Genomic DNA, 18,167 nt, shown 5'->3' with positions numbered 1-18,167 from the left:
TAATTTTTCTGGTACTCAATTAAATAAAGAAAAACTTAAAGTATGAGCACTAGATCTAAAATTTTGTGATATACGAAACCGTGTAAACCATTTGATTACTATCTTTATTGAATTAAATAACCTTTTTTACATATTTTCATAATTTATATGTGTGATTATGTAATTTGTTACGTAAATTATCAGTGTTGAATGATGCCTAAAATGTTGAAACTGTAATTGTTTTTTTTTCTAAATAGTAGTAAAGTCAAGTATAATACAACACAAAATAAATACCTTTTTGATTGAGATCATGAACCGATTGATGTTAGACCATCATTGAAAACTTGGAAGCACTGGACGGCCGTTTCGTTCTACTGTGGGACTCCTCAGCAGTGCGTATCCACGATCTCACCCGCGGGATTCGAACCTAGGAACCTCAGTCTCGCGCGCAAACGCCTAACCTACTGGACCACTGAGCCGGAATTCAATGGTGTTAATGCCTAACCTCAACCGATCCACGAAATTGCGCGATCATCTTCCACTGTATTGAGGTAGATATCTGTCTCTACCCGAAATAGACTAGCTCCACTGGTTACGGCTTCTCATTAGAACTCCGAAAATTCCCTCACGAAGCTAGTCTCTAGTGAGCACATGATAATTATCAGTATAGGGGTTGTGGAGATTATTATGTTTTTGATTGAGATCATGAACCGATTGATGTTAGACCACTATTGAAAACCTGGCTTAGTGATCCAGTAGGTTAAGCGTTCGCGCGCGAGTCTGAAGACCCTAGATTCGAATCCCGTAGGCGGGATCATGGATGTGCACTGTTGAGGAGCCTCACAATAGGACGAAACGGCCGTCCAGTGCTTCCAGGTCTTCAATGGTGGTATAACATCAATCGGTTCATGATCTCAATCAAAAACGTAATAATTTCCACAACCCCTATACTGACTAAATAAATGTCCAAATGAGAGGATAAACTTTCAAAGAAATAGAATAATAAATACATAGTACTATCTATGAGAATTAAAATGACTTCATCGTACACTATTGATTAAATCAAGGGTATTAGATACTCTATAATATCCACATAGATTGATACCATTGGATTTATTGTTTTATTTTTAATGACGAATGTTTAACAAATTGTGTATACACTAAGAAATTATCCAATTTTATTCTGAGTAGAATATCTTATTAAGAATATTTGATTGCTGTATGTGCTACTTTTAAAATAAAAAACATATATGAAGCTGACAAAACGTTACTTCTATATTCGGTCATTAACTATAAATCAATATTTCATTATCAGTCAGGTTTGTATGATTTAGAAGTTTAAAACACTTTTATCCTGTATTAAGCCACTTTCGTGGAGCTCGGTTAGAAAGAAAATAATGAATCCTAACTTATTACACTGACAAAAACTTGTGTTTAGGAAAACTTCACAGTCTTACAATCATTAATTATGTCATATTAAGTATTGTCTATTGTATTATGAATGTTATACCGCATAAATATCAGATCTTTATATAATTGTCTTGAAACTAATATATGACATAAAAGCACACTGGTGATATATATCATTCATTTACTGTTTATGTATATCTTTATATTGCTAATTACGTAACATTGGTTCATAGTCCAGTACATCGTAGTTTTTAAACAAAATACACAAAATCATAAATTATATAAAATTTCACTTTAATTTGTTATAATCCATAGAACTAACTGTATGCTGATCACCGTATGCTGCATAGATTATAGACTATAGAAAATTATCTACAATGAAAAGTTAAATGTTTTTACTATATGTATATAATGGTCACCGGAAGTATATTGTTACTCGACTATTATTTCCAATCAATAATTATCAAATTAATCATTTACTTACTTACTTACGCCTATTACTTCCAATGGAGCATAGGCCGCCGTTTAAAAATATGGTGAAAAATCGTTTAAAGATCCTCATCGCATTAAAAGACTAGGTAATTCTAGGTAATTTATCTTTTAGCCTTGATGTCACCATTGGGCACGTAGAAAACACTAATTATAGTTCTCCGGCATTGAAAGATTATTATGTCCTACTGATAATTTTTCATACAATATAGTCTTCCACTAAACATTTGATCGAATTGTAATTGCATTATTATTTCTCTCAACTTATTTGACCCATATTTATTCTGATCATGGATCTTAACATTTTCACTTAACATATAAGTAGACTCAAGTTAACATTCTATATGAGTCATATCAATATTAACAATTTTATTCTATTTTGTTTGACAATCCTAAATTCATACGTTTTAACTTTAAACGATGTACTTTACCCTTAACCTGGTCATTTTTTCGGATATATGAATTGTAGAACCTGAGGAGAATTGATCAAAAAGAATATTCTTCATTCAAATATTAGTTTTTCTACTATGAAAATACTTTATAAACTAAAAATTTTTAAAATAGTTTAATTCAACATTCTATATTAAGTATACCTTTCCATATGTTCAGGAAAATGTGCTCAGTTGTCAAGATTAAATGCTCCTTCACGAGGAGTAATAGGCGTAAGTCAGTGAGTAAGTGAGTAAGTAAGTTATATTTGTCAAACAAAACAATGAAACTAAGTAAATCTCATATTGATCATAGATGTTTGATCCAGGTGAGTGTTTAAATCAATATCATACTGGGAATTATTGGTGTTCGATTCATTTTGATGATGGTTTACGATTATTACCGCTAGTGTCATCCTTCAATATATATATATGGTTATAAAGTTTTAAATATATGACATAACTGCTCATGACTATAACTGCAAAGTCTGATACGAAATTCTAAGGTGAAAACAGATTAAATCTGCTCAAAACTCGTTTATGAAACAAATTTATTGGAGACAATTTTTATCGTGATCTGGGATCAATTCAAAATTAAACTTACTTACTTACGCCTGTTACTCCCAATGGAGAATAGGCTGCCGACTAGCATTCTCCAACCCACTCAGTTCTGTTCGGTGCTTTCTTTATTGTGTGTCCTATCGACTTCCAACACTCCTTCCTGATTTCTTCCTCTGCTGGGATCTGGTTTGTCCTCTCCCACAGTCGGTTGTTGCTGATAGTGTCAAGTCAACAGATCCGAAGTATTTTGCATAGACAACTGTTAATAAACACTTGTATCTTCTGAATGATGGCTTTCGTAGTTCTCCAGGTTTCCGCCCCATACAATAGGACTGTCTTGACATTTGTATTGAAAATTCTGACATTGGTGTTGGTTGACAATTATTTTGAGTTGCAGATATTCTTCAGTTGTAAATATGCTGCCCTTGCTTTACCAATCCGTTCCTTCACATCTGCATCAGATCCACTGTGTTCATCAATGATGCTGCCCAGTTATGTAAAGGATTTTACATCTTCCAAAATTTCTTCTCCATCAAGTGTGATTTGATTGTTGCATGTTGTATTGTATCAGAGAATCTTACTTTTACCTTTGTATATGTTGATCAAAATTAAACTGAAAATCGATTTTGTCATTCTTATTTTGGAAGTATATACAGTAAACAAGAAATCACAACTATTTTCTCACTTCAACATTTTAGTTAACATACTACTCTAAAAGTTTTCAAAAATGAATTAAATCTTATAGACATTATATTTTATACAATTGATACATGTGTCCTACCTGTTAATTTGTAAATCATAGTCGTTACAATTTACAAATTCAAAATTGATTTACGTAGTTACACTTTGAATGTTAAATAATTTCACATTTCCATTGAATTAAAACAAAAAATATCTAACTACTTCAGTATAGTTAAAATCTTGTCCTATTTTTAGAGTTCATTTCTTCTATTATAACTACATAAAATTTTTTTCTTAAAACTGTTTAGGTAAAAATAATTTCATATCAATGGTTCTTTCTACAGATTTGAATCATATTTTCATCTCCATTTATAGTAACAATGGACTTTAGAGTTTAATTTTAATATCCTATTGATGATCTATCACTGAAATAGAATGATGCAAAAACTTCAGTCAAACGGCTGACAACAGTAAACAATAACTGACCAGTAAACCTTAATTATTGAATAGATATATTCATACATAAATGATCTGAAACAAACACTTAAGCATAATTCAACTGAAACAGAAGCGATTTATAGTTATCGCTTTGGTAATCCATTTATCAGTCAACGAAGATAATAACTAGACTCGCATACTTATTAACCTCATTTATGTACATATGATTTAAATATAAATAAGAACTTCCTTATTTATCAATAATTTTGTGAACATCATTGATTTTCTGTGATGTAATATATTGATCCGACACTGAAACACTAGAAAATATTTAACTTAAAAATATAAATATTTTACAAAAGAATAAGGCTTATACGTTTTCACAGATAGTCGGCAACTAAATATCAACATGTAGACTCCTATATGTTTAAAACAAGAAGGATGGTAAATATTCCACTGTAAAATCCATAAATACTTTAACCTTCTCTCGGACTTCTTAAAAATATTAAAAACTACTTAAAGTAAATCAGAAGTGACATGAATTATCTGATAACATTGTGATGTGTGCTGCTAATGTCGACAGATATAAGTACTATGTATCACCAATCGAAAGTCAAATGCCTGGTGATGGAAGGTTAAGGAGATCGAAAAGAAAAGAACGAGAACACAGGGTAAATGGTATAGAAATGAAGCAACAAAGAAGTCTGTGACAATTAATGAACATTTTGCAAATGAAGTTTCGGAGTACGGTTTTTACATTTTACTAAATAATTCTGTAATATAGCAAAGTAACTGGAACTTTAAACACCAGGTGGTCATTTACAATAATAATTTATGAATTACTTTTGTTCAATACTTATACCTTGAATACATTAGGTAACTAGGAAATGCTTCAACTGTTAAAAGCAAACAAACGTCACAACTCACAATAAACAACACATAACTGACAGAATTAGATAAAGTTCAATTGTTACCAAAGCAATATTTACATTTATCATGAAGCCAAGATCCATTTTAGCAAGGTACAACGGAGAACATTTCTCGGATTGATATTTGTTGAATAAGCCTTAATTAGACTTGTATCTAAAAAATGAATTTCCTAATCATCTAATTATTACTGAATAGATTACCGTAGTTCACTATTTTCTGCTACATAATATTACCCTAAATTTCCCGATTATTCCAGATTACGTCATGTTTATATTAAATATGTAATTTACGGACAGATAAAGTGATTTTCGAGAACGAATTTTATCCGTTTTAAAGATAATTCTCATCGAAATATGCAAAACTGTTAAAAATCTTTGTACAATGAATAATGTTAACTCAATATAATAAATAAGAACTTTCGCCTAAATTTGGTCGAATAGTTCCACAGTATTTGGGAGCCCAGTTGATGTAAGACATAAAAGGGAAGAAAGTATTTTTAAAATCTCAGTGAATGAATTTGAAGTGAATCCAATATTCGATTTTGATGTTTGATTATATTTCCTTGAAAAAGCTTGGACCACTTTGCCAGGCGAAACGTTGGATTTACTTTAAATTCATTTGCTAATATTTTAGAAATACATTCTTCCCCTTTAATATCTAACTCAATATCTTCAAATATCGTGTTAAGCACGATAGTTTCACATAACTAAATCAGGATCCAATAGTTTCCATTTCTTAACTTAAGTCAGTTTTTGTAATGGTGGGATCATAATCCAGTAAAACCTTTGAGTATTTTTCTGCACCTGAAATGATTATCTCTTGTTGTTTATCTAACACCAATAGGTATTAGAAATTCTATTCATTATGATTTTGAGTATTTTAATAGGGTTACTTAGCTGACGATTTCATTTTAACTTTGTAAGGGATTATATAAGGTAGCTTAAATGATGATTTATGCATAACCTATAACACATTAGGAGGTACATTTGAATCTTAGAATGAGCACTGCTTTCGAGAATGAAAGACTAACTCTTACTGGAATTTTCTCAATTTCGTAATATGTATGCACAGCTGTTGAAACGTAAATGAGAGATGATTGTTCTAACGAAGAGTTCTCTTTTCGGTGAATTCATTTCCAAAGCTGATTAGTCGTAAATATATATTTCTTTTCATAGCGACTATCAATAATATTTTTGTCTCAAACATTAATTACTGGGCGAAGTAACAAATTAGGAAATAAAATGTATGTCATGTCGAGTAATTGAAAGTGCGGTTGTTAGGATCTTGAATATCCGTATACAATTTCATAGACTTTCTATAGAGATCAATAACTATGAAAGAAGGTTGTGACACATGATACGATAAAGTTTTGAAATATATTTGGAATCCAGACAAAAAAATATAAAAACAAATAAATGTCATTTAGAAGTACAAGGTAGGAGAAAAAGAGCGAAAGGATAATGACTTTCAAAATCTAGATATCAAGACCATAGTAACAGAAGAGATTAAATAAATCTCTTTAGCATACATGGTTCTGACTTTTTATACAGATAGTAGATGCTCCAGCAATGCTAAGACAAAGGAACATACTTTTTCAGGTTTCTATCTACTATGTAAATGACTAGGAATCCTGAGTCCCTTTTTATCAAGTGATCCGTTCCCATAAGGTGTTCGATCGTAGAGATTCTAATGAGTCTATTTCTGTATCTCTCCAGCCATGCCGAATTGCTTTTAAATCCTCCCAAATAAAATGTTTATAGAGTGACTCATTGTTATGTTAGGCATTTGTCCAAGTACAGATACTGAAATATACGCTTGCTATATTCCCAGTTTGTTTACCCTGGTTAACGTTTTTTAACAAGGCTGATCTCTACGAGAAATTAGGAAACAACGGTGGAAGTTGATAGGACATAAATTAGGAAATCACCAAACTTCATCACGAGGCATGTTCTAACTTGGAATCCTTGAGAGATACGGAAGGGAAGAAGGCCAAACAACACATTGCGACGGGAATCGGAAGAAGACATGAAAATAATGTATAACCTCTAGGAACAACTGGAGAGGATTGAACTGGACAGAGTTGGATGAAATATGCTGGTTGGAGGCCTATGCTACTCCACGAGAGGTAACAGAAGTAAGGAAGTAACTAAAATAATAATAATTAGTGGACAGTGGTGCAATTTCGTGGATTGTTTGAAGTTAGACATTCACGTCGTTGGATACCGCTTCAGTAGTCTGGAGGTTAAGTGTTCGCGAGCGAGATCAAGGTCATGAGTTCGAATTTCGCGAGCGAGATCCTAGATGCACGCTGCTGAGGAGTCTCATACTAGGATGAAGCGGCCGTCCGATGCTTTCAGGTTTCCTATGGTGGTTCATATTTAACCGACTCATGAATTCAAATATTAAAAATTACTACAATCTCCACAAAACCCCTTTCTGATAATAATTCTGGGATTGAGTAGAAAGTTCTAATTGGCTAACTAAATCAGAAATGTCAGTCAGTCAGTTACAAAGTAGGACCAGGCACATATATGCATCGGTCCAAGTTGCCACACCTCATTAGCACAACGGAATGAACACCGGATTCATAGAAGCAGTTAACTCAATGGTGTAATATATAAAGGAAAGATTTTATGTAAGGATATAGTACAGTAAGAAAGAATTGGTTCCTAGAAAGAAAGATATGAAATAATTTTAATCTCACAGTTTAAAGGAAGATAAACAGTGTATACGCCTACGCCATTGTGATCGATTCTGAGCCATGTCACCAAGAGTCTCCAACCATTGGTTACGATAGTGACGCGGACCCCAACCACGTAGTCTGCATCTACGGACATGGCTCAGACCAGATGTTAGTGACTTCAAGCACCACTGCCACGTTTTGGTTTGGTCGCCCCTAACTTTCTTCCGACCATTCCCAAAACTTGTCAACATTGCGCGTCGTGATAATCGTTGTTGAGGCATACGTAACACGTGACCCAACAATCTCAGTCAATGAAGATTTACAACCTCATCAACTGATTTACCATCATTCCCTAATACCCTGCGTCTAACCTCACTATTACTTACCCGGTGATCCCAGCAGATGCCAGCAATATTTCTAAGGCATCTGTGGTCAAATACTAGTAGCTTACGTGTGTCTTCTACTCTTAATGGCCATGTTTCGCAGCCATAAAGTAGAACAGAACGAACTGCTGCGCAGTATACTCGTTCCTTACCTCCAACAGCACTCAAAACCACTGTATTCATAATCAAATCAGTAATGTGTGTACAATTCATTCAGAAATGTAGATACATGTTCCTAAGCAAATGAAGCCTTATCTTCAGCTAATAACATATATCTATTTCCTTATGATCATATGATCCAAGTTAAATCCATTATCACAGTTGATAAAAGTATCATCTACGTACCAGTTATACATCTGGAAGTCGTCGACATTTTCTTTTTATACAATCTTTTTTCATAGCTAGCCATGAATATGCCTTCATTACATTTCCGTTGTGACTGAGAGCCATACGCATTTACTAATAATTTAGTAGCATCATAATTGCTACATCTAACGTGAATATTGAACCTTGATTTCAAGTTGTATTTAAATAGATATGCGCCACACAAATCATTCGATTTGTCCTCTCGATTTCGTAAACAACACCCCCGCCACAAGAAGGCAGTGAGTAGGACTTCCCTGTCAGTGGTTGTATGCACATTGCCATGTTAGAGCATTTCGAGAGAGAGCTGACTCTCCCCATACTCCACCGTACCAGGGCATTTCGGGGCAATGTGAACAGTACTATTTAAACACATTAATTAAATACTACTTTTCTAATCTTTAAAAGTTAAACATTTACCACATACATCCTCTTATATTAACAATATAAAATGTTATTCATAAATAGTTTATTTACACATTGGACATCGATCGTTTCTTTTCTTTCTTTCTTTTTTATTACCAATACTCATTTCTTTACATAAACTTTTATTTTTTTTAAAAACCAACTAAACAAACAAACGAAAAACCCTATGGAGTTTTAGTTAAAAGTCTCATCATTGAAAACCTAGAAAAGTGATCAAGGTACATTTACATATATATATATATATATATATATATATATATATATATATATATATATATATATATATATATATATATATATACTTAACATAATTAACATAAAAATTTATTTATAATATTCAAATATAAATCAGTCTCAGACACAAAACTGTTATCATTTATAAAATGATCATTTGTATTTATATATTTGTTATAAATGTAATACAATAAAAGTTATTAATTAAATCAGCATAGTTACTAATTTAATAATCATTATAATTCAGGTTCTGGATAAAAAAAATTTTTTTTTGTTTTTTTGTTTGTTCATATTCACTGGTCATTGTTTAGTTAAAATTCATGTGTATTGATTTCTAGTACTAAGTGACCTTCAGAGATTATTTGCACTTCTATGAATATATATATACAAACATATGAAAATTTATCTAAGCTTCCTAATCATAGCTGATATTGTTAACCAATATTTAGTATCACAGACACCAAAGTCAAATATTCTATCTAAGAAACATTTGAAAGCCTTTCCGAGACATGAAACAAAATAATGAGGTAATGATATTACGATCAGATAAACGTTCAAATGTTATTCTAATAAACACAACTGATTATATTACTGAGATGAATTCAAGCTTAGACGATCAACTGAGATTCGAGGTAGATAAATTCAACAAGGATTTAAGTGATTTAACAGAAAAACAAATAATAAGCATACTTAGAGAACATCTAAAGATGAAAATGATTACTAATTATAATTATAATGATTTGAAACCTCTTGTCTTAAGTCTGCCTCAAATGAATGATTTACCAATGGTTCACAAACATGATATCCCTGTTAGACTTATTCACTGTATCACAAAGTTGCACGCTGGCTGGCAAAAAGGATAGAGACAGTGTGTCAAAGTATTACTAACATATCCGTTTAGAAATTCATTCTAATTGACTGACAGATTAGATCATACTAATGTTGCCGGTAAGTTCATGGTTTCTTTTGATGTAACATCCTTGTTCATTAGGACATCACTTTTTGAAACTAGTTATACAATTTGTCAGGATTTCAGTCTCCTACTGGTGCCAGTCACAAACTCAAAAAACTACTATTTAGTACACAAAAAGCTTTCAATTCCAGTTGAATAACACCATATACCGTCAAATCAATGGTGTAGCAATGAGAAGTCCATTAGGTCCAATAATAGCAGATATTTTTATGAGGTGTTTTGAAAACACGGTACTCAAACAGGCGATTAGTGAAATGACGGGATACTCCAGATATGTTGATGAGACGTTTATTGTCTGCAACAGTAAACAAAATGCGATCTGTCTGTGAGGACCCCCAATAATGCTCATCCTGAAATACTATTTACTATGGAACACGAAAAGGATGACGTATTCCACTTTCATGATATTGCCATAAAACGTAGGGGAGACGGGACAGTTCAATATTCAGTTTATCGGAAAAGTAACTGGGATGGCCTTTGCCTGAATTTCACTAGTTTTTGTCCAGTCAAATACAACAAAACATTGGTCAAATCGCTATTTATAGGGTATGTAGGATATGTACCACTGACAAACTGGACAAAGAGTTGATGAACGTTAAAAAATACCTAAGCGACAACTGGTATCTACAGAAATTTATTGACAAATATAAAAAATACTGAAGAAAACAAGACGGAAGTGACTACAGTCATTAAAAAACCAATATCTATAAATCACATCCTCAAAGGTGATGACGTCTCAAGTACAATCAGAAGGAGGCTTAACACTGTTTTAGCCAGAACTTACCCGGCAGTCAAACTAGCAATTTTGTATAAAACAGCATGTTCAATAACCAAATAAATGTCGGCAAGCATCCCTATCATGTCTCCGCCAGCTGTATTTATAAATTTACAAGTATCTGTCAAAGCAGCTACATTGGCCGAACAGAAATGAAGGTATATCTAAGATTTTCTGAACATATTTCAAAAAGCCTTAGAATAAGAGAAAGATCGACCATAAGCAGTACAATTACCAAACATCTCTTAGATACAAGACATTAGGTCGATACCTCATAATCTTTCAAGTTGATTAATAAACAGACAAGCCCCAGTCTTCTGAAATTTGCAGAAACCATTCCTATCAGGCGTCAAAAATCTGACTTATGTGTTCAAAAATAGATAGCTATTAATCTTTCTTTGCTTTGGTGATAAATATTCTTTCGTTGCATCATTAAGAAAATGTCTTCGTCATTTTCTTTCGTTTACTTAGATCATTACATGGCGAGACTATAATTTACGGACGAACCAATCAGATTTACGATAACAGGTCGTAGATTTTGGCGCGAAATTCATTCACCCATTTGGCTGAATAGAGTTTTGGCATTATAGCTGATGTCAGTTCGTGATGGAAACCCTAAATCTAATTCCTAACCTAAACCATCAACTGTAAATCATAATCCTTATTCTTCAAACTGCTTTATAACCGTCACTTAGCCCTAGTAAGTAGGCAGACACTCTAAAGGTTAGTACAGCGTCGCTCAAAGGTCGTCCATAAATTGTAGTCTCACCCATTACATCTTTTGAATTCGACGGTGTTCTAGATTATTAAACTTATTTTACTAACTGAGCTTTACTCATTTTATTCCCATCAGCGTTTACTCACTATGTGATCACTTGTTCCTGACCCTCTGAACTCTTGTCACAACCAATGTTGTAGAATTTTCTTCTACATAAGATATACATTTGCAATAACTTATTCAGTTTATTAAATTTATCTACACCCTTACTATACTATACTAATGTGTCTTCAAAATAACTTCCAACCAAACCCTTTCATGTAAGTAATTTAAACCCATTCTTTCTAATTATGATTTTAAATATCACAGGTTGTAAGCAGCTGACGAGAGCCAAATGAAATAAAGTGAATTCATGAAATTCTGCTAGAATCTGTTTTTCGCTCTCTTCAAGATGATAAAGGGAAGAAAATCATGATTCATTTTCTTCACTCAAATTGACCATATGGATCATATTGATGGTATACTTTTAAGTAATTCCATGAAATTCTCAACAATGCTTTTTTGAATGGGAAATTCTTCATTAGGAAATTGGCGCTATGTGTATAACGGTATACACTACAAGGATAACGGAAAAACCTTATAACCACTTTATAAGATGCTTACGGGATTTCTTCACGTTTAACAGACATCAAATACATCACTTTGAGTTTCGCCGTCGTATCTTTGCGACTACTTTAAAAATAGACAACGAAAGGTAATGGGTTGCTGTGAATGATGCATGTATTTGTGAGCTCAAGAATAAATAGTCACTGTGTAGTGATTAATGTCTCACTGTCTAATGTTGGACGTTCATCGAACTTTTTAGATCATATTGAGAAGCTGAGACTACTTTAAGTGACTCGATTTCGCAACCTAAGTCGGTTAGTGTTATGTCGTTGACAGTTTAGTCTAACGTCCTCACCACAAATTGATTGATGGTGATTAGCCAACATTAAGGACTAAGCAATATGATATTTGTTGCTATTCCAAGATTGATTGGTGTCAACACCTTAGTCCCACAGAACCCCAGTCATAAATAAAATAACTCAATGTTGCATAGTCGGATCTCACCAATAGCACCAGTTCTCTCATGATAACCATGTTCCAACAGTCATGAAAGTCAAATCTAGGACATTTTACAATTGCCTCTAACCACCTGACGTTCAATTTTTAATCTTACCAGATAGCAGTTATGCAATACAATCACGTAGTATTGTTGGTGATAGACAAGATATTAAGCCAATATTGATTTGTCACAATACGAATACCAGAATAAATATTGTACATTCCTGACCGACTCCAGTTCATCAAATTTTTTAGACTTTACAGTTTAGGATTTGATGTAAGAAATATTAAAATTTAGTAGTAAATTAGTTTTAATACACTTGAATTGAATCTCCTTTACTTATCCTTTTAATGATTAATACCATATGGTATATATATATACTTTTTGCTTCACTAGCAATGTCAGTAGACTTAATATACTGTTTGTTTTAAAGGATATTAATTCAGTACCTAGAAAATGTATAGCTGAAACATATGCTGTAAACAAAACGTATAGTTTCATCTGCTTATATACAAGAAGATAATGGTAAAGTGTATTGATTTATTATTGGAGTTTTATTGATAGATAAATTTTATAGTAATGGATATACATGTATGTAGCATTTCTTTAACAAATGTAATTTAATATTGAATATTTAAGAATTAAGCGCAGATGTTGAATTATCTACCTTTGAACATACTGCTGAGTAACTTCGAAAAATAAATCAAGAAAACTTACATTTCTGGCATAAATTTAATTTACATGGATAGATAGATTGAAGTAGACTAATTCGGAAGTACAGAAATTAGAAGTCTTGAATACTTATAATGTGATACTTCACTGCCAAATTGTCTTGATCAAAAGGCTAAATTTTAGAAACTGATCAAAGATAACCCTGTTTTAATTGATAGCCAATAAAATTTGCTACTATTAAATAATAAACTGATACTTTAGTAAACAAGAACATAGATGTATTTGAACATAAAATTACAGAATCACTTTGTAAAATCTGAGAACCATGCAGTAAATACTTCATTTGCAAAATCTCAATCAATTGTCTCAGACTTGATCGTTTGTTCGTTTCTACACCAATCATTCTATGGGCTTGTTCTATTTTCTTCGATCTTCTTAACCTTGTGCCGCGAGGCATTTCACTTCCAATTGATGTTATATACTACTTATGTCTGTTGACATCAGTAGCACACACCGCCCAGATAAATTAGATTGTAAAACAAATCAAATGAATCGGAAAATACATATTAAGAAATTATTAGTTTTAATGATACAAAGTAGCTAAAATTACACAATCATACTTGTACTTGCGGTGTTACTTTTGTCTACAAGGAAATATGATGTTTCTTAAAAGCTACTATTCGTTATATTTTTCAAATAAGCTTAGACTATTTAAGGAATATTTGTAAAGTTATCAAATTTTTATGAAGTAGCAAAACTTTACATCAGGTTACAATCCTATCACTATGAATTACTCTGCACTTAATTTCATTAATGCAAGTAACATGAAAACAATATTCATTGTAGTAGTGACTGTTCTATCACTTTTTTTTCTTAATAACAGAAACAGTATTTCTACTGACAAAGAAAAAATGAATTAATAAGTAGCATGTATAAATACCATAGACAATCGAAAAAAAGAAAACAAGCGACCATTTCCTCTAAACGTTATCAATGATTGTATTGTTGAATGAATTATTCAATGTTATGTTATTTAATTAACTGATTAGTAATTCATAACGTCAGTAATTTATTTTCTTTATATACTATACCAATCTACTTTCTTATATGTATTCAACTATAATGTACGTGGAAATTTAAAAACGATTACATTTGTAGCTAAATAAAACATGTGAAAATAATTGACAAAGATTAGATTGGAAACATTAGTAAAAGAGTAAAATCGATTACAATGACGCGATAACATCGAATTTTCATCTTTAAAATTCTATATTTGTTAGGAAGAAGTAAATTTACAACTCAGTGGGTTCAAATCACGCAAGTGGAATCGTGAATGCTTGCTGCTGAGAAGTCCCATACTGGAACGAAACGGTCATCAAGTGCTTCCAGGTTTTCAATAGTGTTCAAACATAGATCGATTCATGATCTCAATTAAAAACAAACAATCATTTTCATCATACGAAAATACATATTCCATAATACTGAAATTGAATACACGTTCTTTGTGTTTGCTCTACACAGTACAACTGAAACCACGACAATCTAGATAAGACTTAATGAATAACCAGTTCTGAGAGTTTATTTTTGACTACTGTCACTCCATCTTTTGTAACTGTGGAAACTATTTAATTTGGCTGCCATGTACAGGTATTTGTGCTCATAACTGTCCCATACTGTATGTGAGTAATGTTAGCACACTGAGAAGCACGGCCGTCCGACAGCCTTAAGTAACAATCTAAGCACTTACGAAACGATCTCCCGCCAAGTGCAGAGTGTTGCTTTAGAGCCGGTGTGCCTCAGCGCCCGAACCAGTAATTAACGTGGTTGAGCGCATATACCACTTCTCTTATCGTGAAAGTCTCATCATCTCTACTGATTTGGTGCATGACTTAATCTCGGTACAGACTCAGACAGCTTAGTGGGTCTTTGCCAAATCGCATCACTTATGACTTGGGATAGATATCCGTCTGCCAACAAATGGACAAGTTTCTTGTGCAGCAGTTCACTCTGTTCCACATTACTGATATGTGGAGCACGAGCATTAAAAATGGGGGGCTATTTGTGATTTACTAGTATTCGATCTCAGGTGCGATGTTCGAAGCGTCGCTCATGTAGTTTGGGACAACTGAGTGATGAACAGTGTCGAGGTTAGACATGGGTACTGGGTAAAGACGGCGAATCGACTGACGAAGTAGTGAAACTTCATGAACTGAGGTGATTAGGAGATGTATTTTATATTTGAAACCAATGGCAACTTGGACGGACGATGTAGGAGTAGTATGCTAGAAGGAGGTTAGGTGGATGGAGAGCACGTAGTTGGTGTTTGTGGGATTACGGTAACCAATGGTTAGAGACTCCGAGTGACGTGACTGAAAATCGTTGTTAGTGGCTCAGTTGCATTCACTGTTTGACTTCCATAAGTTCTTGAATCCCGACCTTTCCTTACACTTTTTTTCAGTACCTAATCGTTTCTACTTGTACTACCAATGCTACTGATATCGTTACTACTTCTACTACTCTGGTATCTGTTTCCAAATAATTTCATCTCACTGTGCTAATGATGTATGTTAACTGGAACCAATGCACATATGTGTCTGGTTCGATAATATTCATCTTTTTCCGGTTGTTTGTTGTGTCCATTAAACTGTGTACCATAAATTAGATTTTCTCAGTTGCGGTAAATGCTAAACCTTACATTGACCAATTTTGCCTTTATTATTATCAACCGCCACTGAAACGTAATGGGTATTTAGACAATAGTGAATTTTGATTAAGCTTAAAAATATACAAAACAAAATGTCATATTATTTATCAAACTTAGCTCTCAAGCAAAGTACTAGCCGGCAAACGTACTGACATAAGTTCCGTTTACTAACAGTTGGAAAGAATGGCAAGCAACCACAAATCAACAAACATGCAAACTAATAATAATAATAATAAGTTTAACGATGAACAATGCAAATACTGGGGGACATTCATGAATTGGGATGTGACTAAGTATTTGGAAGTCATTGACAGTTTTTACAGACATATTCAAAATATGTGAGCTTCGAAAATTTTGTAGACATTTATCTCAATAGCTTGACTCTGATGGCCTGTGATGGAACTGATATAAGCTTTTTTCTTAGAATTTATCAACAAGAAATGTTCTATGAAGCTTTTGAATATACTGTTATGAAAAATTTATAAACAATTCCCATACTTCATCTATTGATTCTGTCTACAAAAATATAACATTCAAATTGAATATTATAATTAATTTACCACCTCTTTCACACACAGCTACTGCAGAGGACCAATAAGGATTCAGAGTTGACTCAAGGCAGCTGATGCTGCTTAACGTGTCATTGGTTTAGCACTGGAACAAGATCATAGAAGTCGGTATCCTGATTGACGATTATGTCACTTCATATTGGACGGGCCATATGATATGACACCTTACACCTTTCTTCAACACCCAGTCGTTTCTACTTTTACTACTAATGCTACTGATATTTTCGTGACTTCTACTACTCTGGTATCTGTCTTGAAACAATGCTAACCCACCGTTCTAATGTGATATGACAGATTCGGCCGACGCATACATTTGTCAGATGTAGGTTTCGTAAAGTGAGGATGATAAGTAACCAAATCTAAGTACATGAAGAGAAGTTTGTAGTGGCTGTGCTTCGATAACTAATCACCCTCGAACCGTTATCGTATAATCTTCAACGATGTTTGAAATCAGAAGGCAAAAAGAAGCAGCTACTACAGTTTATTTAGTAGATAATTCGGACCAGACGGCAGAGAGGCAAAATGAATGAGCAAGCGAACTACGATTGTAGCAGTAGCAAGTAGTTGTAGTGAATGGGTGCAAATGTACATATATATATATATATATATATATATATATATATATATATATATATATATATATATATATATATATGTAGGAAAATGGATGAGTCAGCGAATAGACTAAGCAGTTAATAATGAAGCTAGCAGAATGAATACATGCGTAGGCGCTAAACAATGTTCAAGCATATGTATTTCATACAAGCATAATAATAAAGATAGTACAACAAGTTGTTATATCATGGATGACTTTGTCCATTAAATAGGTCAACAAAAGGCCTTGACTGAACTAAACTCGATTGCACGCGAGTCGCTATAATTTTAAACCTATAAGTAACCGGTCAAAAGCCGGGTTTTTTAATCACTAAACTACTTCAGTGAATCTTCAGATAACTTGAATCAAAATTTATCATTCGGTTTTTTTTTATTGGAAGTTCAATCTGTCAATGTTAGCAACAAAACTTACAGATCTCCAAATTCAAGATCCGTTCAACCCTCCTTTCTCACTGTCGTATCCAAACGATACAAGTTGTTTCAAATCTAAAAAAACTATCTAACATCCAAATGATGAGAAGCCCACACAATAATTAAGGAGCTGTTCGATTTTCAAGTAAAATCATTTGCTTATTTGATCTCGAAATCTCTTTCTCAAGATATCAGATTCAAACCGATACTAAGCACCTGCTTTGGAGCTTTATGAGAAATAATCGTGGACAGTGTTAAAGAGGAATGAGAACCTTGTAAAGTGAGTCCTATGCATTGACCAGCATGATGTTCTTTAATCCCATCTTCACTTTAAGCTGCTCACTGTCATTTTTAACTACCTAATAATTAATTCCTTACTAAATAACAGACACTGAACCCATAAGATGGGGAATTTCTTGATGGTTTGCAAACACAGTTTAATATTTCAGTAATGACACTAATGTGTCATCAGAAAAAGTACTACTATAATAATTGGCATGTTGTGTTGTCATAAGAGTTTCCAAAAAATAAAACCATCTGGTTATGCAACTCAAACCTATATGATGTCGGTATAAAAAATCTTTCCACTTGAGTGTGAACCAATTGAAGATAGATGCTAT

The 18,167-nt window shown here is 33.0% G+C and overlaps 1 protein-coding gene across 1 annotated transcript; it reads left to right on the top strand.

The window, feature by feature from the left end:
* Nucleotides 1–9,390: 9,390 nt before the first annotated feature.
* Nucleotides 9,391–14,239, top strand: MS3_00000874 (uncharacterized protein). Its single transcript, XM_051208468.1, has 2 exons — nucleotides 9,391–9,953; nucleotides 14,132–14,239. Exon 1 carries the CDS (start codon nucleotides 9,515–9,517, stop codon nucleotides 9,866–9,868), a length of 354 nt encoding a protein of 117 aa, XP_051074753.1. The 5' UTR covers nucleotides 9,391–9,514; the 3' UTR covers nucleotides 9,869–9,953; nucleotides 14,132–14,239.
* Nucleotides 14,240–18,167: the final 3,928 nt, after the last annotated feature.

Source organism: Schistosoma haematobium, chromosome 1 (genome assembly GCF_000699445.3).
Source record: "Schistosoma haematobium chromosome 1, whole genome shotgun sequence".
Lineage (NCBI taxonomy): Eukaryota > Metazoa > Platyhelminthes > Trematoda > Strigeidida > Schistosomatidae > Schistosoma > Schistosoma haematobium.
This window is presented reverse-complemented; position numbering and strand designations above follow the sequence as displayed.